Consider the following 23,564-nt stretch of genomic DNA (forward strand, 5'->3'; position numbering starts at 1 on the left):
AGTGTCAGTGAGCAGGAAGGGAAGGTGTTTCGCAAGAAGAATGGAGACACCTTTGGTCTTCGCATTGGGCGTTGTAGAGTGATAAGCGGTGGGATAGTGACGACTATACAATTTCGGAATCGATGTGGTGCGGAAATGGGTTTCTTGGAGAAAAATAATGTCTGCTTTGTGTTTGTGCATGGAAAGGAGGAGTTGCGATCTCTTTTCTGGGATGTTGAGCCCCTTTGCGTTCAGGGAAATGAGCTTGAGATGGTCAAGGTTAGTTATGTTTGCCTTATTAGTCATGTTGGTTTTATTAATTGTGGTACCTGGTGAATCAGAAAAATAGGTATAATAATAATAAAAAAAAAAAAAAAAGAGGGAGGGGAAGGGGGGAAGGAGTACAAATAAACGGAGGTGAAAGCAAGTGTTGAGGCACTTACTTGTAAGAGGCTAAGGGTTGGGTTGGGTGAGGAAAGGGTTACCCGGCAACAGGTGAGTGCCTGCTCACCTGTTCACTTAAGGTATGAGGAAGCCGGGAGTAGATAGGGACCTGTAGATCAAGCTCCGTATGTTGAGATACAGAGTAGAACTCCAAGTCACTGAGGGGGAGGTGATTGCCTAGGAGAACGATCACGTAAGGGTGAGTCCCTCACACCCATAGCCTATTTTAAGAGACATGCTCTGGACGAGGGAGAATTGATACAATAGTATGTGTCCAGGATGATCTTGTGCAATATCAAAAAGGTTAGAGGAGCCATTCCTTGTATACCCTAACCGGATTTTTGGAATGTCTGGGCAGAGACTAAGTGTTCCTGTTTACATCATTAAAAATCAAGCAAGACAGTCCTGGAAAAACAATTGAGATCTAGGTTGTGGTGTAGATATTTAGAAGCGGAGGGCAGTCTAGTGATCTGTATGATTTCAAATGTTGATATGTATTAGTCAGGACCGATTAGCAAAACAAGAACAATCATAACATTCCGTATACTGGAGGCAGTCTATTCTGGCAAATCGCTTGAGTCCTTTTGGGGTGCAGTAAGTTAGTGAGGGATCTGAACATACGTAAAATGGAAGGCCATTAAAAAAGCCTAGGTAATAAAACTCTTTTGGTAATGTTAATATAACTCCATATGAAACAATCTCGATTCGAATGAGAGGACTCGACCGACACGCCAGCACGTTACGCCACCACTAAGCTATCACTAACATTTTGGCTTATCAATGGATCATGCATTAGCTTTCAGGGTCCTGGCGTATAAGATAACAAAAAAAAAAACAAAAAAAAAAAAACTAACTGCTCTACTGGAAAGTCTTCTGATAGTCCATCTTAGGCATTGGTCTGTATGTGAAAACCGGTATCATGTCGGAAACGATAATCAATGCTTAGAGTATGCTCTGTCTCTTCTTAAATCAGAGATAACTTAGTGTCTCTTCTGATGCAGCCATAGAACCGACGACATGGGGTATGATGGAATCGGTTTCCCGCTAGTGATAGTTTCTTGACCATCAAAACCTTTCTTGAGGGGTGTAACAACAGTTTGCCCGATGACAGTTTGGTGAGGCGGAGTTCATGTCCGATTGGGAAACCAGTGCTGTTATGTGTAAGGCAGTTACGATACAAGCAAGAGATGAGATAAACTATCATTTGGATTCGGCGGGGGTTTGTCGTAGAACACGATACATCTGTTAATGACTCAGGGCTTACGACTGGTAAGTTACGAGATAAGTTATTACAGGTGCAGCGGAGGGACTTATAGCTAGTAGGTCAGCGGGTATGAGGCAAAGAGACGGTTTTCACTCGTAGCAGGGTGATTTCATTATAACACGTGTGTCGACAGACATAGAGGGAAGGGCACCTCAAATAGATAGTAGATGAGATTGACGGGCTTATACTTATGCTCGTTGATGCAGTCTGTCGCCATATCAGATCGATCGGCCAAAACTAAGGTAACAATAACAGTTAAACATGACTAAATGAAAGAAACATGTGGCTGCTACTTATCTGCTGTATTGCGGAATCCTCCGTTAGCGGTCACGGCGAGCCCTGTGGGAGGTCGGGGCGGCCGTGGGGCTGCGCAAATGTACCTGTTGGTGTTGTAGGGCCACTGCTTGCTGTGATCGTGGCTGATATGGTAAGCGTTGTCGTCTGAAGTGGGATTGTTGGGTCTCCATCTGGTCTTCAGTGTGGTGATTGAAGCGGGTATTCGGAATGACAAATTTTGCATACCAATTGGGAAGGGACACTAGAGGAATGTCCATGGCATAACAGAAGGCTTCTAGATCCTCGGGGACCCGAAGGAGTGCCGTTCTTCCCTGGTTAGAAGCTGAGAGACCGAACGGAAACCGCCAACGATAAGGTATCCCTTTGCTTTTCAGTATCTCCAACAAGGGGCGGAGGGCCCATCTGTTCCTTAGCGTGATAGCTGAGAGATCCTGGGAGATGGTGATGTGATGTTCGTTGAATTCTAGTCGTCTCTGCGTTCTGGCTTCTTTGAGAATTGCTTCCTTAAGTTGATAATCGCACAGACAGCACACTACATCTCGCGGTGGGTCTGTGTCTCGACCGCGAGGTCTGAGCGCTCTGTGTATTCTCTCCATTGATATGGTAGATTGGTTGGGCTTGTCTAGCAATTTGTTGAAGAGTGATGATATCACTGGTAGCAATTGGTTGGTATCCACGCTTTCGGGGAGTCCTCTCCCCCGAAGGTTGTGTCTTCTGCCCCTATTGTCCAAATCCTCGACATGTCTCTGGATGTCTCTGGATGTCTCTAAGTTGGGCAGTGTGCGTGTCAATGGAGCGATGCATCCGAGAGATCGTAGTTTGCTGAATGGCGGTCTTTTTCTCCACCTCATGGACTCTGCCCGCTATATTATGTATCTCATTCCTGAGATCCGTGATGGCAGCAAAGAGGGTGTCCTTAATGTCAGCCGCGACGGTGCGTAGGTCTAGTAGGCTCGGTTGTTGAAGAGCAGCTGGTGAGGGATCCGTCAGTGCGGGAGGAGAGGGGGTCGGTAACAAAATTATCCTGTCTTGTGAGGAGGCTGTGGAAGAGGCTGCCATGTTGGCCCTCTGTGCTCTGAAGAGATCGGAGATATTCTGTGTTCCTCGATTAAGATTTTCTCTGGGGGATCGCGATCTAGAGTGTGAGGTTCCTCTGGATGCCGTCCCCATCATCCGATGTATGAAAGCTTATTCGTCTCCTCGACTTTAGCTAAATAGAGGCTAGGGTGTGATGGAGCTCAGGAGTTATGCTGCCATCTTCTCTCACGGCAAGCCACGCCCCCCCTGCTTCCCTTTTACATTGTTCCTGAACTCTTTAGCCTTTTCCTTCATCTACAATTTTATACCCAAATCTATTTTATTCTGTAAACTCCCTCAGTAAAGATTGTTTAACCCCTTAGTGACTGAGGGGAAAACAAACGTTAATGCCTGAACACAATTTTACAACTGTGACCTGTGTATCCAAGAGGATTATACCGTATTCATTTCAGGACAAATTGAGCTTCTTTTGGTAACACTGGCACTAACACTATTAATTGTGGTTTGTACCCATAGTACGGCCTAAAAAACATTGCAGTCTTTTTGCTTTTTTTTATCCTACCTAAAAAAACTGACACTGATACTAATTTAGAAAATGTTTAACCACTTCCTCACGCTGATATACATCGGCGCTTTGAAAAGGGATATTATTCTTATGGCAGCAGCTACCATAACCCCGGTATCCTATTCTTCAGTGAGCGGTCTGGTTTTCAATAAAAGTGGTCTCTGTGGTGGATTCACTGCAAGATCACTTATCGACGGCGGGAGAGGGGCCCCCCTCCCGCCGCTCTCCGGTGCCCTCCACCGCTTACCAGAGCCGTTGATAGAGGCGGAGGCGATCACGTCCTCTCCCGTGTGTGGTATGGAGCTGAGGGAGGGGAAGATCCCCACCCGTCTCCATACTATTGCAGGGAGGAAACAACATCAAAACGTCACTTCTGCCCACAGCTCTTAGCCCTTGTACACACGGTCGGAGATTCCGATGGAATGTGTCCGATCGGACCGTTTTGTCGGATATTCCGACTGTGTGTGGTCTCCATCGGACTGTTTCCGTAGGAGTATCCGACGGACCAAGTTTTCCAACTTGTTGGTAAAATTTTCCGACAAAATGCTCCGATCGGACATACTCCGATCATGTGTAGAGAATTCCGATCGGACAAAGTGCCACGCATGCTCAGATCAAATTCCTACACCAAAGCTATTGGCTACTAGCCTGATCGTAGTCCCGTCGTAACTAAATAACGTCATCACATCGGATTTTCCATCAACTTTGTCCGACCGTGTGTATGCAACAGTTTCGGACAAAATCCGTCGGACAAAATCCGTCGGACAAAATCCGACGGATTTGGTTGTCAGAATGTTCGACCGTGTGTACAAGGGCTTAAAGAGATTTTTTTTATTGCATTTGTATTGCATTTTAGTGTAAATATGAGATCTGAGGTCTTTTTGACCCCAGATCTCATATTTAAGGGTCCTTTCACACAGGACGGATCCGTGATGATCTGCCCCTTGAACATCCTCTTGCTCAGCGGGGATCAGTGGGGATCGCTCTGTTGATCCTCGCTGAGCCGGTGGATGACAGGGCGGTCCCTGCATACTGTGCAGGGACCGCCCTGTCAGATCTCCGCTCTCCCCTATGGGGGGATCGGATGAACACAGACCGTCTGTCCATGTTCATCCGATCCGCTCTGCAGACTGATAGAAAAATAGGATTTTCCTCCGTCTGCAGAATCGGACCATAGCGGGGATGGATGATATTGGGTGTCAGTGGATGTTAATCCGCAGATACCTGCTATCCCATAGGGATGCCTGTATGTCCGTATTTCATGTGAAAACGGATGGATGAAATACGGACTTACTGTTCACACGTGTGAAACGGGCCTAAGAGGTCCTGTCATGCTTTTTTTTCTATTGCAAGTGATGTTTATATATCTTGTAATAGGAATAAAAGTGACAATTTTTTTTTTAAAGAACAGTGTAAAAATAAAAAGGTCAAATAAATAAGAAAAAATGTAAACGCACCCCGTCCCTCCGAGCTCGCGTGCAGAAGAGAACGGTGTTTAAACCACACATGTGAGGTATCGCCGCGATCAGCAGAGCGGGAGCAATAATTCTAGTCCTAGACCTTCTCTGTAACTCAAAACATGCAACCTGTAGAATTTTTTATACCTGTAATATGGATTGCACTAACTACCACCACAACTTATTAAATGTCAAATATCACTTTCATAGTGCCTTATAAAAACCAAAAGTGCCGTTCATAAATTAATACTCCTATAAGCTTCTCGCTACACCCTTAATAAAGGTATATATATTCCATATTGCTATACAGAGTGCAATTCATTATTGTAAACAAACCAAAAAAATAGAAGGAAAAAGAGAACAGAAAAAATGTATATAGACAGAAAAAGTAATTAATTCCAGTGCAAAATGAATGTCTTAAAGCGGGAGTCCGCCGGGACTCCGCGTTTTTTTTTTTTTTTTAAAAGCCAGCAGCTACAAATACTGCAGCTGCTGGCTTTTAAAATAGTGACACTTACCTGTCCAGCGCGCCCGCGATGTCGGCACCCGAAGCCGATCTCTAGATCGACACTCGAGTGCTGCCGCCGCCATCTTGGGTATGGGAATCAGGAAATGGAGCCTTTCGGCTTCATTTCCCGGTTCCCTACTGCGCATGCGCGAGCCGCGCTGCGCAATGAGGACGGTCCCCGCTGCCTCTGGGAGCTGTGTGTTTCCCAGCAGGCAGCGGGGCACTTGCTGAAGGGGGCGGGCGCTTGCGGAAAGGGGCGTAACGTACGCCCCTTTCCACAGAGAGCTAGCTCGGAAGTGGGTGCAGTTACCTGGATTATCCAGGTAACTGCACCCCCCTCCCCCCTGAAAGGTGCCAATTGTGGCGCCGGAGGGGGGGAGGAATCCGATAAGTGGAAGGTCCATTTTAGGGTGGACCTCCGCTTTAAGTGAGCGATAACTTCAGTGCCAATGAATTCCTCCTGTATAAAGTGCTTCTTTTATAAAGTGCTTCTTTGATCCACCAAATGAGTGACTTCACCACCACCTGCTGCAATAGCCATTCACCAGATAAATCTGTATATGTGCCTTTAGTTCATTTAGGATAACCACTCCGTTAAGGATTTCACCAACAGCCTTTCCAAGCAGTATGTAAGAGCCTCTTGCGCTAATTGTTTCTCATAAAGATATATAAATGGCCATCATAGTGTAGTAAATTAAAAAGAATGTAAAAGATAAAAAAGCAAAGTTTAAACTCACATGTGCCTGTGCCTATGTTGGCACCAAGCATGTCCAGCCGTGTACGTGGGGATGGTGTTCAGGTCTATCACCCTATCACTCCTATCCCCTCCAAATAGCGGCGTGCATCCCACAACCTCGGGGGGCGTTCCAAGCCTCCTTTTTCGTTATACCGGAAGTGAAGAAACTGAGTTCCCAGCAGCCTCTACGCATTTTGCAAATTGTCTTGCGTCATCAGGAAGCTGCCATATGCCTCCATCCTCCCTGTTATATATCCTACAATCCCGCCAAATATACTAATTACCAATTTAGCATCCATCCCAGGAAACCCCACTATATCGGAAGTTCCCCGCTGGAAGTCTACCGTTCGCCATCTTTGTTTCTATATTACACTATTGTATACCAGAAGTCCTCCACCGGAAGTCTTCCATCCGTCATCTTTATTCCTGTATTTTCCCTATTATATTATTCCCGTGCTACCGGAAATGATATGATCACCATTTTTGTTCCTGGCGCTTCCTGGAGTTTCCCCATGTATACCGCTGGATAGCTTTCACAATCTTTTAATTAATTAAAACCTATAAAATTAAAAACTTGCATCAATTTCCTAAGTACAACCAATTTACAATAACCAATTTAAAATAAATGTATTCTCTATTAAGAAAATAATAAACTAATATAAATAATTCTATATTTACTTTTCCTAGAATTAATCTCGAACATTCACATATCCATCTGTTCTCCCAAAAAAAAAAATTATAAAAAGAAAAAAAAGAAAATGAAATAAAAAAAAAAATGAATAAAAATGTAAATAAAAATAAATATAAAAAGAAAAATAAGAAAATATAAAAATAAAAATGAAAATAATAAAAATAAACATAAAAAAATATATAAAATAAAATTACAAATCCAAAAAATACAGCTCGAGAAATAGAGAACAGATGGGTAGGTCAATAGTCTTCTATGAAACAATTTATATCAAGTTCCACGTTAATTCCTAGAGGCCTCATTGTACTTAATTAAAAAATCCAATATGTTTCATTACGCGATACCTCTCTACGTAGGTTTAAATTCCTCCAATTTTGTTATATTTTATCAATTGCGTAAAATTTAAGGTGGCGTGGATCCCTATTGTTTGTGTCCCTAAAGTGCTTTGAGACACTGTGATATTTATATCCTTTTTTAATATTTCTCACATGTTCACTGATGCGTGTTGTTAAAGTTCTGGTAGTTCTACCCACGTACTGGAGCCCACAGCTGCACTCCAGCACGTAGGTAACATGTGTGCTGCCACATGTGATAAGTTTATCAATTGCGAACTCCTGTTTCGTAACATCTGACTGGAATTTTATAGTTTTTTTATTCCCATTAGTGACTATGCAAGGTTTGCATTTTCCGCACCTATAAAAAACCTTTATGGTCGAAAAACGCCATTTTTTTGGGTTTATCTGATACGTTTTTTACAAAAACATCCCTTACTCTTTTCACTCTCCTATAAATAAATTCTGGCTTTCGTGGAAGGATTTTGCTCAGATGTTGATCATTGCAAATTATGAGCCAGTTCTTTGCTATAATCCCTTCTAATGTTTTGTACTGACTGTTGAATCCTGTAATAAATGGTACCTTGTCCCCCATGGAAGGTCTATTTTTACTTTCTAATAGCTTGTCCCTATCAAGATGCCCAATTTTCTCTCTGATCTTCTCAAATTCCCTTCTTTTGTACCCCTTTTCCACAAACCTCTCTATAAATACCTCTGTATGTTCCTGGTAATCTACCATCAAATTACAGTTACATTTATTCCTGATAAATTGCCCTTTCGGGATTGCCCTCTTCCATTGAGGGTGATGACAGCTAGTGAACGGGATATATCCGTTCCTGTCAGTTTCTTTGAAATTAGTTCTAGTATTCAATTTGTTGCCATTTTTGAATATTTCAAGGTTCAAAAAGTTTATGGTTTCCTGATATGAATTTAATCCCATATTGGTTCTCACCTATATGTTGGATCAATTCATCTAATTCTTTCCGACTACCCTTCCAGACCACTATAATGTCATCTATAAATCTTCTATAGACAGCCATGTGTGGCCAACACTTTCTGAATATCTCCTCTGCCTCCCATTTATTCAGGAAAATGTTGGCCACACTAGGGGCATATTTGTTCCCCATTCCCACCCCCCTGATTTGTCTATAAAATTTGTGATTATGCCAGAAAAAATTACTGCCCATGGCCATTCTTAATCCCTCCAGAATAAACCTTCTCTACTTTAGTCTTAAATCAGAGAAGTGTTTTAGGGCCCATGCCACTGCAGCCAAGGCATCAGTTTGCCTGATATTGGTGTATAACAACTCCACGTCGATAGTTACCAACAACGTGGAGTCGTCAACCCCAACAGATCTCAGCAATTGAATGATGTCCTTGCTGTCCTTGATAAAGGCTTGTCCCTTTCCTGCCAGAGGTTGCAAAAACACATATAGGTATTCTCCTAGCCTAGAATGTACTGACCCTATGCCGCTAATTATGGGCCTACTTGGTGCTTTTGTTTTATGTTTATGGACTTTCGGTACCTGGTAAATAACCAGTATTTTTGGTGCATCGGACAATAAATATCGACCCTCTTTTTTGTTTAATATTTTATCTGCAATCCCCTTGTTTTAGAAATTCTTTTAGTTTGGATCTAAATTCCTTATTGGGATTCTTCTTCGCTTGAGATCCGCGCTATAGCCGAATGACGGCTACAGCGTGGACCTGCTTTGCCGGGACTACGTCTATTGACGTCGTCCCGTGCACGAGCGGCCTGCGCGCCCCCTGAGGGGCACGCGCGGTGCGCTCTGTGATCAGCGAGTCTTTGAGACTCGCCTGATCACGGATCGGAGCAAGGGGTCGATCCCGACCCCTTACCACGTGATCAGCTGTCAGCCAATGACAGCTGATCATGTGATCACAACAGAGCCGGTAATCGGCAGTTGTTCCTCCTCGCGCTGTCAAGCCGACCACCGTCGGCCGTGAGAGGGACTTCAGTCCCGATCACGGCCAAGTCATCAGTGCCCACCTGCCCCCTGCCAGTGCAACCTACTTACAGTAAAAGTGCCGCCCATAGTGCCACCCATTAGTGCCCATAGTGCCACCCATCAGTGCCCACAGTGCCACCTATCAGTGCCCACAATCTTCCTCAACAACAGTGCTGCACCTCATATGCCACATATCCGTGCCCATCAGTGTCATCTACCAGTGCCCATCAGTGCCGCCCATCAATGACCAGCAGTGCCACCTATCAGAGCCACCTATCAGTGCCACCTATCAGTACCCATCAGTCCCATCTATCAGTTGTACCCATCCGTGCCCATCCATGCCACCCATCCGTGCCACCCATCTTATCTGTGCCCATCTTTGCCCATCAGTGCCGCCTTATCTGTGTCCATCAGTGCCGCCTTATCTTTGTCCATTAGTGCTGCCTTATCTGTGCCTATCAGTGCCGCCTTATCTGTGCCTATCGGTGCCACCTTAACCGTGCCTATCGGTGCCACCTTAACCGTGCCTATCGGTGCCACCTTGACCGTGCCTATCAGTGCCCACCAGTGCCGCCTCATCAGCGCATTTCAATGAAGGAGAAAAATGACCTGTTTGCAAAATTTTATAACAAACTATTAAACATGATTTTTTATTTTATTTTTTATTTTGCATCTTTTTTTGTTTGTTTAGCAAAAAATAAAACTCCGAGCTGTAATTAAATACCACCAAAAGAAAGCTCTATTTGTGGGGAAAAAATGATAAAAATGTCATTTGGGTACAGTGTTGCATGACTGCGCAATTGTCATTCAAAGTGCATCAGCGCTGAAAGCTGAAAATTGGTCTAGGCAGGAGGGGGGTTTAAGTGCCCAGTAAGCAAGTGGTTAATACTTGGTATGTTGTGTTATCCCTCACCAATCTTTCTAATTCTGCTCCACAATTCTCTTTGGTTAGAACTACCAATCCCCACCCCTTTATCTGCAGGTCTTATCACTATATTTTTTTGTTTTTTCCAATTTCTTAATGCCTTGCCATACCCTATCAATCTTCTTTGGTTTCTCTGGTATTATAGTTTTTATCTCCTTCTCCACCATTTTTTAAAAAAACCTCAATCTGCTGGTTACAGCTAGATTTGGGATTGAACGTGGATTTGTTCTTTAAGCCACTGTGTGTGTACATAGAACTTTTCTAGGGCGTTGAATACTTTTCTAGGGCGTTGGTGTGATTTGAGTGGCCATAGACTGCAATGTCAAATCACACAATTGCAACTTGGAATCACAACAGTCTGAACTGAGCCCATGTTCTGCAGTTGGCCCCCTTCCTGCCATCTTGGGCCCCCTTCAGCGGCAGAACGCCAGGGCCCGGTCTTAAGTGCAATCTTTGCAACCCTGGCAGTTCCACCACTGATCTGGACTACAATAAAAAACAAAATGTTCATCCAGAAGAGATTTCATATGAAACATGGATGTCCTACTAACCTGATAATCTGTTGTCATGTGTCATCTTCTTCGGTTTGGCTGGAAATAAGATTAGGGAAGCGATTAGTCCTGACAAACCTCTGAAATGTATAAAATAATAACTAAGAGAGTTATTAGTGTAGCAGATCCTCCCAGACACCATCATCCCACCAACCCTCTGTAGATTGGGGTCTCTCCTCCTCCAGGTGATGGGGAGAGTCTTTGTCTGCCTGGTAACATCTCCACACATTGCAGTGACATGTGACCATGGTGGGGGGACCAGAAAAGCCCCCAATTCTCTATGCAGGGATTACAGGCACACACCTAGAATCTGGAGCCTTGACTCCTCTTTCTGATGGAGGTTGAGATGGATGCATGGGGCACAAGGCTCAGAACCCCGAGCAACAATCATGAGGATCTCCTAGGAATACAGCTATAAATATGGAGGTTCTGTATAATAGACAAGTGGCTGTGATTGTATTGCTCTGCTCGGCATGCTGAGTGATATCATTGTGTTATGGTGACTGACTGCCGGCATCCTGGAGAAGTGTTACTCTGCTTCCATTTTACAATGTTCCTGAACTCTGTAGCCTTTTCCTTCATCCACAATTTTATACCCAAATGTATTTTATTCTGTAAACTCCCTCAGTAAAGATTGTTTAACCCCTTAGTGACTGAGGGGAAAACAAATGTTAATGCCTGAACACAATTTTACAACTTTGACCTGTGTTAGTAAATCTGTACATATCATCCCAACTACATTGTGTATCCAGGAGGATTATACCATATTAACCACTTTCAGACCGGACCATTTTGCTGGTAAATGACCAGAGGTCTTTTTACACTTTGGCACTGCGCTGCTTTAACTGGTAATTGCGCGGTCATGCAATGTTGTACCCAAACAAAATTTGCGTCCTTTTCTTCCCACAAATAGAGCTTTCTTTTGATGGTATTTGATTGCCTCTGCGATTTTTATTTTTTGCGATATAAACGTAAAAAGACCGCAAATTTTGAAAAAAAATGATATTTTCTACTTTTTGTTATTAGAAAAATCCAATAAACTCAATTTTAGTCATACATTTAGGCCAAAATGTATTCAGCCACATGTCTTTGGTAAAAAAAAAGTCAATAATTGTATATTTATTGGTTTGCGCAAAAGTTGTCACATCTACAAACTAAGGTACGTTTTCTGGAATTTACGCAGCTTTTAGTTTACGACTGCCTATCTCATTTCTTGAGGTGCTAAAATGGCAGGGCAGTACAAAACCCCCCCAAATGACCCCATTTTGGAAAGTAGACCCCCTAAGGAAATTGATAAGAGGCATGTTGAGCCCATTGAATATTTTATTTTTTTGCCTCAAGCGATTGAATAATGACCAAAAAAAATTTTTTTTTTTTTTTTTACACAAAGTTGTCACTAAATGATATATTGCTCACACATGCTATGGGCGTATGTGAAATGACACCCCAAAATAAATTCTGCTGCTTCTCCTGAGTACGGGGATACCACATATGTGGGACTTTTTGGGAGCCTAGCCACGTACGGGGCCCCGAAAACCAAGCACCGCCTTCAGGCTTTCTAAGGGCGTAAATTTTTGAGTTCACTTCTCACTACCTATTACAGTTTTGAAGGCCATAAAATGCCAAGATGGCACAAAACCCCCACAAATGACCCCATTTTAGAAAGTAGACACCCCAAGCTATTTGCTGAGAGGCATGTTGAGTTCATGGAATATTTTATATTTTGCCACAAGTTGCGGGAAAATTACAAACTTTTTTTTTTTTTTTTTTTTTTTCACAAAGTTGTCACTAAATGATATATTGCTCACACATGCCATGGGCATATGTGAAATGACACCCCAAAATAAATTCTGCTGCTTCTCCTGAGTACGGGGATACCACATATGTGGGACTTTTTGGGAGCCTAGCCGCGTACGGGGCCCCGAAAACCAAGCACCGCCTTCAGGCTTTCTAAGGGCGTAAATATTTGACTTCACTCCTCACTACCTATTACAGTTTTGAAGGCCATAAAATGCCAAGATGGCACAAAACCCCCACAAATGACCCCATTTTAGAAAGTAGACACCCCAAGCTATTTGCTGAGAGGCATGTTGAGTCCATGGAATATTTTATATTTTGCCACAAGTTGCGGGAAAATTACAAACTTTTTTTTTTTTTTTTTTTTTTCACAAAGTTGTCACTAAATGATATATTGCTCACGCATGCCATAGGCATATGTGAAATGACACCCCAAAATAAATTCTGCTGCTTCTCCTGAGTACGGGGATACCACATATGTGGGACTTTTTGGGAGCCTAGCCGCGTACGGGGCCCCGAAAACCAAGCACCGCCTTCAGGCTTTCTAAGGGCGTTACAGTTTTGAAGGCCATAAAATGCCAAGATGGCACAAACCCCCCCCAAATGACCCCATTTTGGAAAGTAGACACCCCTAAATTTAGGGGTACACTAGTGAGACTAGGTAATAAATGGCGGGTGCCCTGAAACTATAAAAAAATAACTAACCAACCAGCGTCACCTGTAACAGTTATATGGTGATCACTGGTGAAAGGGTTAACTAGGGGGCAATCAGGGGGCTTTATGCGGTAGTATATGGGGGTCCCTGGCGCTATAAAAAGCTGCGGCGAACCTAAATACCTACCTGCCTAACTAGCGTCACCTGTGACACTAATACAGCGATCAGAAAAACGATCGCTTATTAGGCTGGGTTCACACTGGAGCGATGCGGGAACGCCACGAATGCGCGGCGGGTTCCCGCATCGCATGCCTCCCGGCGGCAGTTCACACTGCCCTATGCGAACTGCTGGGAGTGTCAGTGAAATGTTACTGACACCCCCAGATCAGTTCGCATATCGCAGTGCGATCTGCAAACTCGGATCGCATGGTGTGAACACCCATGCGATCCGATTCTGCTGCGGGCCAAAAAAAGGGTCCCGTGCGAATTTGCGGCGGGTGCGGCGGGTGTGGCGGGTGCGGCGGGTGCGGCGAATGGCTGAACTCGAATCGCACAGAGATCGGATGTGATTTGCACTGCAGTGCGGTGCGAATCACATCCGTTCTCAAACCGCTGCAATCTGAACCCAGCCTTAGTGACACTGGCGACGGGGGGTGATCACGGGGTTAAACCTTTATTGGGGGGGTTAGGGGGGTACCTTAGAACTAAAGGGGGCTAACCCTAACTGCCCTAACAGTTATTAGTCACAAATGACACCCGCCGGGTGATCAGGGGGTTAAACCTTTATTAGGTAATAAATGGCGGGTGCCCTGAAACTATAAAAAAATAACTAACCAACCAGCGTCACCTGTAACAGTTATATGGTGATCACTGGTGAAAGGGTTAACTAGGGGGCAATCAGGGGGCTTTATGCGGTAGTATATGGGGGTCCCTGGCGCTATAAAAAGCTGCGGCGAACCTAAATACCTACCTGCCTAACTAGCGTCACCTGTGACACTAATACAGCAATCAGAAAAACGATCGCTTATTAGGCTGGGTTCACACTGGAGCGATGCGGGAACGCCACGAATGCGCGGCGGGTTCCCGCATCGCATGCCTCCCGGCGGCAGTTCACACTGCCCTATGCGAACTGCTGGGAGTGTCAGTGAAATGTTACTGACACCCCCAGATCAGTTCGCATATCGCAGTGCGATCTGCAAACTCGGATCGCATGGTGTGAACACCCATGCGATCCGATTCTGCTGCGGGCCAAAAAAAGGGTCCCGTGCGAATTTGCGGCGGGTGCGGCGGGTGCGGCGGGTGCGGCGAATGGCTGAACTCGAATCGCACAGAGATCGGATGTGATTTGCACTGCAGTGCGGTGCGAATCACATTCGTTCTCATAAACCGCTGCAATGTGAACCCAGCCTTAGTGACACTGGCGACGGGGGGTGATCACGGGGTTAAACCTTTATTGGGGGGGTTAGGGGGGTACATTAGAACTAAAGGGGGCTAACTCTAACTGCCCTAACAGTTATTACAGTCACAAATGACACCAATGCAAAAAAAAAAAAAAAAAAAAAAAATATGACATTGGTGTCACTGTGACTGGGGGGCAGGGGTAATTGGGGGGGTGATCGGGGGGTAAAGGGGGGGTGTGAGTGTGCCTGGCATGTTCTACTGTGTGTGTAGAGTGTTGGTGCAACTCACCGATCCGCTCTCCTCCGTGTCGGAACGGAAAATACCGACACGGAGGAGAGAATACATCACTTCCTCTCCTGTGTTTACATTACAGGAGAGGAAGTGATGTCACCGGGGATTTCCATTCGTCGAGAGCGATCGCGAGGGGGTGGCCATGAATGAATGGCCGCCCCCTCATCCCGGATCGCTCTCGAAGAAATGCCGACCGCCGCAGGCACCGGGGGGGGGCCCGATCGGGCCCCCCACCCGCGGGCAGGCAGGGACTTATATATACGCCCATATGCCTGCCCGTGCCATTCTGCCGACGTATATCGTCGTGCGGCGGTCGGCAAGTGGTTAATTTCAGGACAAATTGAGCTTCTTTTGGTAACAATGACACCGACACTGTTGTTTGAGATTTGTACCCGTAGTACGGCCTAAAAAACATTGCAGACAGTTTGCTTTTTTATCCTACCTAAAAAATCTGACACTGATACTAATTTAGAAAATGTTTAACCACTTTCTGATGCTGATATACATCGGCACTTTGAAAAGGGATATTGTTCTTATGGCAACAGCTACCATAACCCCGGTATCCTCTTCTTCAGTGAGCAGTCTGGTTTCCGATAAAAGTGGTCTCTGAGGCGGATTCACTGCAAGATCCATTATCAACGGCGGGAGAGGGGCCCCCCTCCCGCCGCTCTCCGGTGCCCTCCACCGCTTACCAGAGCCGTTGCTAGAGGCAGAGGCGATCACATCCTCTCCTGTGTGTGGCATGGAGCTGAGTGAGTGGAAGATGGCCCCCACCTGTCTCCATACTATTGCAGGGCAGAAACGAAAACAAAACGTCACTTCTGCTCACAGCTCTTAAAGAGATTTCTTTTATTGCATTTTTATTGCATTTTAGTGTAAATATGAGATCTGAGGTCTTTTTGACCCCAGATCTCATATTTAAGGGTCCTTTCACACAGGACGGATCCGTGATGATCCGCCCCTTGAACATCCTCTTGCTCAGCGGGGATCAGTGGGGATCGCTCTGTTGATCCTCACTGAGCTGGCGGATGACAGGGCGGTCCCTGCATACTGTGCAGGGACCGCCCTGTCAGATCTCCGCTCTCCCCTATGGGGGGATCGGATGAACACAGACCGTCTGTCCATGTTCATCTGATCCGCTCTGCAGACGGATAGAAAAATAGGATTTTCCTCTGTCTGCAGAATCGGACCAGAGCGGGGACGGATGATATCGGGTGTCAGTGGATGTTCATCCGGAGACATCTGCTATCCCATAGGGATGCATGTATATCCGTATTTCATCTGAAAAGGGGTGGATGAAATACGGACTTACTGTCCGCACGTGTGAAACGGGCCTAAGAGGTCCTGTCATGCCTTTTTTCTATTACAAGTGATGTTTACATATCTTGTAATAGGAATAAAAGTGACACAATTTTTTTTAAAAAGAACAGTGTAAAAAAAATAAATAAAAGGTAAAATAAATAAGAAAATTTAAACGCACCCTGTCCCGCTGAGCTCGCGTGCAGAGGCGAACGCATACGCGATCAGCACCCAAATATGAAAATGGTGTTCAAACCACACATGTGAGGTATCGCTGCGATCAGGAGAGCGGGAGCAATAATTCTAGTCCTAGACCTTCGCTATAACTCAAAACATGCAACTTGTAGAATTTTTTAAATGTTGCCTATACAGATTTTTAAGGGTAAAAGTTTGTTGCCTTTCCACGAGCGGGCACATCTTTGAAACATGACATGTTGGGTATCAATTTACTCGGCGTAATATTATCTTTCACAATATAAAAACATGGGCTAAGTTAACTGTTGTCTTATTTTTTTTATTTAGAAAAAGTGTATTTTTTCCAAAAAAAGTGTGCTTGTAAGACCATTGTGCAAACACGATGTGACAGAAAGTATTGCAATGACTGCCATTTTATTCTCTAGGGTGTTAGAAAAAAAATATATAATGTTTGGGGTTCTAAGTAATTTTCTAGCAAAAAAAAAAAACTTGTAAACACCAAATCTCAGAAAGAGGCTCAGTCCCTAAGTGGTTAAAAAAGAAACCTACCCAAAATACACTAACCCTGACCCCTAACATGACCTCTGACCTTTGACCCTAAAACGAAATCTGGTACTGACCCGGATTAAACCTTGATCTAGCTATTTTTTTCTTTATTAGAAAGAACGCAATGCACGGTATGATATACTATATCCTGTGTGTATACAATGCCAGCATGTGCAAGGTGGAGTTCCACCTTGTGGGCACGTCGCATATGAGGCGGTGAGCGGGAAGGCCAAAGTTACGCTGCATCGCTGACAGCTCTGGAATATCGGGGTCATGTTTAAGGAACCTCTGGACCACCAAGTTCAGCAAATGCACCAGGCAAGGGATGTGCGTAAAACCGGCTAGGCCCAGAGCTGCTATGAGATTTCGCCCATTATCGCACACCACCAGGCCGGGCTTAAGGCTCACTGCCACCAACCACTCATCGGTCTGTTGTTCCATGTGCCTCCACAACTCCTGCATGGTGTTGGGTTTTTCCCCCAAACAGGAAAGTTTTAAAACTGCCTGCTGTTGTTTACCCCTGGCTGTGCTGAAGTTGGTGGTGAAGGTGTTACGCTGACCGGATGAGGAGGCGGTAGAAGATGAGGGAGCGGAGTAGGAGGAGTTAGCAACAGGAGGCAAACTAAAGCGCCCTGCAATCCTCGGCGGTGGAAGGACATGCGCCAAACTGCTATCCGCCTCAGGCCCAGCTGCAACTGCATTTACCCAGTGTGCTGTTAGGGAGATATAACATCTCTGACCATGCTTACTGGTCCACGCATCCGTAGTTAGGTGGACCTTGCCACAGATGGCGTTGCGCAGTGCACACCTGATTTTGTCCCCCACTTGGTTGTGCAGGGAAGGGATGGCTCGCCCGGAAAAGTAGTGGCGGCTGGGAACGACGTACTGTGGGACAGCCAATGCCATCAGGCTTTTAAAACTCTGCGTCTCCACCAGACGGAATGACAGCATTTCAAATGCGAGGAATTTTGAAATGCTGGCATTAAAGGCCAGGGATCGTGGGTGGCTAGGGGGATACTTCCTCCGCTCCAGTGTTTGGGAGATAGAGAGCTGAACGCTTCCATGGGACGTTGTGGAGATGGTTGGTGACCCAGGTGGTAGTGTTGCTGGCAGATCCTCTGTTTGTGGGTTGGCAGGTGCCACTGTCACTACAGAGGTGGATGAAGAGGCCAAGACTGCAGCAGAAGAGGAAGCAGGAGGAGCCAGAGACCTTTCTTGGTTTTTGAGGTGTCTACTCCACTGCAGCTCGTGCTTTGCACTTAGATGCCTGGTCATGCAGGTTGTGCTCAGGTTGAGAACGTTTATGCCTCGCTTCAGGCTCTGATTGCACAGCGTGCAAACCACTCGTGTCTCGTCATCAGCACATTTTCTGAAGAACTGCCACGCTAGGGAACTCCTTGGACCTGGCTTTGGTGTGCCCGGTCCCTTGCTGCTTTGGGCAGTAGGAGGCGTACTGTCTAGGGGACGGACACTCCGCTTTTGCACCTTGCTCCCTCTTCTGCTGTGCTGGTGGCTCTGTGCAACCACCACCTCTTCCTCCGAATTGTATGTAAAGGGTGTATCTCACAGTAACATATGCAGTGCTGGTGCACTGAGCTCGCAGATAAAAGTTATATTCTCTCTGGCACTGGGCTCATGGCAGTGTAAAAAGACACTGCAACCCAACCAGGTAAATCTATGTAGATCGCTGAATTATTAGAATAGATTTCTGAATCTGGACTCCTACATAATTCTCTCTCCCTCAAAGCAGCAACAGGAACCTTGCCCTACACACTATCTTTTCTCTCAGTGACATGTAAAAAGCTTGTGCACTGCACCCACACAACTAAATCAATGTAGATCGCTGACTAATTAGAATAGATTTCAGAATCAGGACTCCTATTATGTAATTCTATCCCTCACAGCAGCAGCAGCAGCCAGGAACCTTTCCCTACACTGTCTAAAGCAGAGTGATGTGATATGCTGTGTGCCTCTAGCTTAAATAGAGGCTGGGTCACATGCTGCACTGTCCAATCACAGCCATGCCATTAGTAGGCATGGCTTTGATGGCTTCTAAGGGCACACCAGTTAAACAAATGTTGATTGACTGCTGCAGGGCTTATTAAAATGTGCCATTACGTTGCCGAACACCGGACCCGAACCCGAACATACAGTCAATTATTCGGGTTCGGTACCCAAAAAGCCAAAAGTTCGGTACAAACCCAAACTGTAGTCATTGGCTTTCCCTGGAGGACATTCCTAGTTCTTCCTCACACAGATATTGATCAGGAATTTGTAGGAAATGGTCATTATAGGTGGGAACTCACCATGTTGTGCTCTCCTCTCCTGGAGGTCATTTGCGGGTCCCATCAGACTGATCAGTTTAAGGACATGAATGGTGACATCCAGAGCCCCTTCTTCTCCATATGTGTCTATCAGGATGTCCTTGGTGGTGATCCAGTCTGCATTTTCTAGTTTTCCTCGGGGGATGGGACGTTCATCTTTATAGGAGAAATCAGACAATTTGTTCCTAAATCTCTTGAAGTCACTTCCTTTCAGATCCTCCAGAGAATATATGATAAGATCCCCGGGGGTTTGTTTCCTCTTTCCCAGGACACCAGGAGCCGACCCTGCAGAGAGGACAATCGGCAATCATAAACCTTCATCCTGATTGGAGGATTTCTGACACATGACAGCAGATAAGTCTGTGCTGGCAGCCAGCAATGCTATAAAAAGCATATAGAAGGGAAAGAAATGATCCCCAAATATGTCTATATGTACATTATCCTATGGAGGGATTGGATTCCCTGTGGTAATCCAATATGATTGCCTCCATAGTGGTAAATTACCTCTCAGATGGATTAATATTGGGTACAAACACCTAGGGGGGGGGGCTATTTAAAAAAAAAAATCACCTTTGTAAATCATCCCTATAATGTGTCTAATATGTTTATTTCCTATGATCATCAGCTCCATCTAATGGTCATAATGCCATATCTTACCGGTTGAGGTATTTCAAGAAAATAATATATTATGAGCTGATGATCATAGGAAGTAAATCTATTAGACAAATTACGGGGATTATTAGTGATGACTGTACAAATGACACAAACTCATAGTAATTATTTTATATACAGATCTCCTAATGTATATGTATGGATGATCATTTTAAACCTCATGTTTATTGATTGTTTCATAGTTAGCAAGGTTGAATAAAGACACCAGTCCATCCAGTTCAACCTGTGAGTGTCAACAATTGTCCCTATCCCTGTACATCGCACACTCACATTGGTCCCTACCTTCAAGGAGCCCACAATCCAAGGTCCCCATTCATATACTAGGGTCAATTTTGGACAGTAGCCAATTAACCTACCTGCATGTCTTTGGAGTGTGGGAGAAAACCGGAGTACCCGGAGGAAACCCACGCGGGCACAGGGAGAACATGCAAACTCCAGGCAGGTAGTATCGTGGTTGGGATTCGAACCAGCGACCCTTCTTACTGCTAGGCGAGAGTGCTAACCAACTAAAACAATATATGTATAAAACCTTTAAAGAGGAAGTAAACCCTTCCAAACCACTTGGACCTACAGGTAAGCCTAGATTAAGGCTTACCTGTAGGTCCAAGCAATATCTCCTAAACCTATATGGTTTAGGAGATATTTGCCCAAAAACGGGCACCGCTGTCTACGGCGCATGCGCCGTAGACAGCGGCGCGCAGGCGCACTAAATGCGGCAAGTCCAAGAATGGATTTGCCTAATTTGTCGACTCCCGTGCGCATGCGCGGGAGTGACGTCATCGCGGCCTCGCCGAATGGCAGCGGCGGAGCTGCGAGACGCGACTCCCGTGCGCATGCGCGGGAGTGACGTCATCGCGGCTTCGCCGCTGTGATTCGTCGGAGCTGCGAGACGCCACGAGCAACATGGATGCGGCGGACTACAGGGGACAGCGGCGACTTCGCTGGCTCCTGTGTCAGGTAAGTGACACATAATGAGCTACTATGCGATGCATAGTAGTCCATTATGCTTTACCTTTGCAGGGAAAAAAAGAGGAAGTAAACCCATCAGGGTTTACTTCCTCTTTAAATAACCTTCCCCCATGAATAATGATGTGTCTGATCAGTGTGAACTAAGAACTCCGATTACCCCAAAATCTCCCAGCAGTATGTGTCATGTGACACTGGGCTGTTTTCTCCATAGGATTATAGACAAAGGATTCCTCCGACTACTACACAAATAGCCATAAAATTTGGGGTCCCCCAGTCATTATGGATCATCAATGATAAATAAAATCTGAAGAGACGGGAATTTGATGGTGGAATTGATAAAAACTCCTGAACTCTTCTAATGAGTGGACTGACCAGATGTCTACTGGAAATGTCCAGACTATGGAGACTTAAGATGTCCTATCATCTAATTCCAATCCCTGGAGATGTGAGATGGAGGAAAACATTGGAAAGGGTTGTCAGGATCAGCAGTCATACCTTGTGAGGAGGAGGATGAGGAGGAAGAGGTCGCCATGATATCAGGAGATGACCCGAGATGACATCACCTGGAAGAGGCACAAACAATAATAAACTCATTTGTAGTACAATGAATGGAATCAATAAGGAGGATTTGTTCCCTTCTGTGGATAACAATTGGCTTACTGGTTGTCCAGTTAGAAAGAATTAGAATTGGATGGATTTCTGTCATTTTCAACCCATAACTATGAGTATCAATCATAACCTTCTACTCGGCATTCCTCTAGTTGTTATATCGGGGTCACAAAGGAATCCTACCCTGTTTAGGGCCATCATTTATACAGACTCGTATTTTTAGGTGTCACCTCCACAAATCTGTTCCATTCATAGCCAAGACTGTTACTAAGTGGCACCAAAGTATCAGCCAGTAAGATGTCTACAGAGAGGTCAGGTGATAAAAAGGAGAAGACCCCAAAATGGAAGCCGTGTGTGGTCAGCAGAGACCTCCATTCACTAATAAGATGCTTCCAAGAGGATTCTTCAGGATGGTCGGTATTTATTGATCAGAAAAACAGGTTAAAACACAAACAACACATTGTGTGGCTCTTTAGTGACCACTTTGTGAGGGAAAGGTGTACAGTACACTTTAATAGGAGAGATTTGTGTGTGTCCTTCAGCCCAGACTATAATGTTATGTCAGGTTTTCTGATATTAAATTATAATTAATCATATGAATTCTGAAGGAGATATGAAGAATAACCTTCTGATGAACCACAGGTTACAAATGTTATAAAACGACAAAGACTCTATGCCGCATACACATGGTTGGACTTTCCGACGGAAAATGTGCGATCAGAGTTTGTTGATGGAAATTCTGACCGTGTGTAGGCTCCATCTGACTTTTTCCATCGGAATTTCCGACACACAAAATTTGAGGTCTTGAGGTCTTTGACACTGGATCCTCTTTTGGGTTATTTATTTTAGAAGATAACACAGTCTCTTAATGGAGTCTCTGTGTTCGGCGCCCACGCTGTAACACAGTCCCGCCCCCCCAGACCTGCTCGTGTGATAGTAGATAGAATCAACGTTCCGCCTATCACATGAGCCGTCTGGGGGGTGGGGCCGTGTTACAGAGCGGTCGCCGAACACAGAGCCAGCCAGTGTTGTGATCCAGAGGAGGAGATGCTGCAGGTACAGCCCGCCCTGTGTGCCACACAGTGCCTGGATAGGAGGTTCGAGTGGGGGGCTGCGAGGGGCCCCCCTGCCGATTCTCCTATCCAACTTAATTTACTGTCCCCAGTTCACCTTGTGCTCTCTGCCCCCCCAGTGCTCTCCTCCACCACCACACTCTCCTGCCCCCCCAGTGCTCTCCTCCACCACCACACTCTCCTGCGCCCCCCCAGTGCTCTCCTCCACCACCACACTCTCCTGCCCCCCAGTGCTCTCCTCCACCACCACACTCTCCTGCCCCCCCAGTGCTCTCCTCCACCACCACACTCTCCTGCCCCCCCCCAGTGCTCTCCTCCACCACCACACTCTCCTGCCCCCCAGTGCTCTCCTCTACCACCACACTCTCCTGCCCCCCAGTGCTCTCCTCCACACTCTCCTGCCCCCCCCCCCAGTGCTCTCCTCCACCACCACACTCTCCTGCCTCCCCGTGCTCTCCTCCACCACCACACTCTCCTGCCCCCCACAGTTCTCTCCTCCCCTGTTCTTGCTGCCCCCCTGCTCTCCAGCTCTCCCCATCCTTCTCTAGCCACCATCCCAGTGCTCTCCACTCCCCCCAGTGCTCTCCCCCCCTGTTCTCCCCCAGTGCTCTCCACTCCCCCCAGTGCCCCCCGTTCCCCCCCACAGTGCTCTCCAGTACTCTATCCTCCGTGCTCTCCCCCTGTGCTCTCCACTCCCCCCAGTGCTCCCCCACAGTGCTCTCCACTCACCCCAGTCCTCTCCCCTCTGTGCTCTCCCCCCTGTTCTCTTCCCAGTGCTCTCTCCCCTGTTCTCTCCCCAGTGCTCTCCCCCCTGTTCTCTCCCCAGTGCTCTCCCCCTGTTATTCCCACGGTGCTCTCCCCCCTGTTCTTTCCCCCCAGTGCTCTGCCCCCTCAGTGCCCTCCACTCCCCCCAGTGCTCTCCCCCCTGTTCTTTCCCCCCAGTGCTCTCCCCTTTTCTTCCCCCCCAGGGCTCTCCTCT

General features: G+C 45.9%; 1 protein-coding gene across 2 annotated transcripts in view; it reads right to left on the reverse strand.

Moving 5' to 3' along the window:
• LOC143961723 (NACHT, LRR and PYD domains-containing protein 3-like) overlaps nt 1-23,564 on the reverse strand; it is a 174,766-nt gene that overhangs the window by 90,466 nt on the left and 60,736 nt on the right. Inside the window, exons 2-4 of one of the 2 annotated variants that reach the window (XM_077471054.1) lie at nt 21,399-21,466; nt 19,245-19,547; nt 10,755-10,793 (exon numbers count right to left, since the gene is read on the reverse strand). In XM_077471054.1, coding sequence (XP_077327180.1) covers nt 10,755-10,793; nt 19,245-19,547; nt 21,399-21,435 — 379 coding nt within the window. In that variant the 5' untranslated portion in view covers nt 21,436-21,466. The remainder of the gene's footprint in view (nt 1-10,754; nt 10,794-19,244; nt 19,548-21,398; nt 21,467-23,564) is intronic. The other variant, XM_077471053.1, reaches the window with a different exon arrangement.

The sequence above is a fragment of the Lithobates pipiens genome, unplaced genomic scaffold (genome assembly GCF_037356315.1).
Source record: "Lithobates pipiens isolate NorthernLeopardFrog02 unplaced genomic scaffold, aLitPip1_a1.2 Scaffold_8, whole genome shotgun sequence".
In the NCBI taxonomy this organism is placed as follows: Eukaryota; Metazoa; Chordata; class Amphibia; order Anura; family Ranidae; genus Lithobates; species Lithobates pipiens.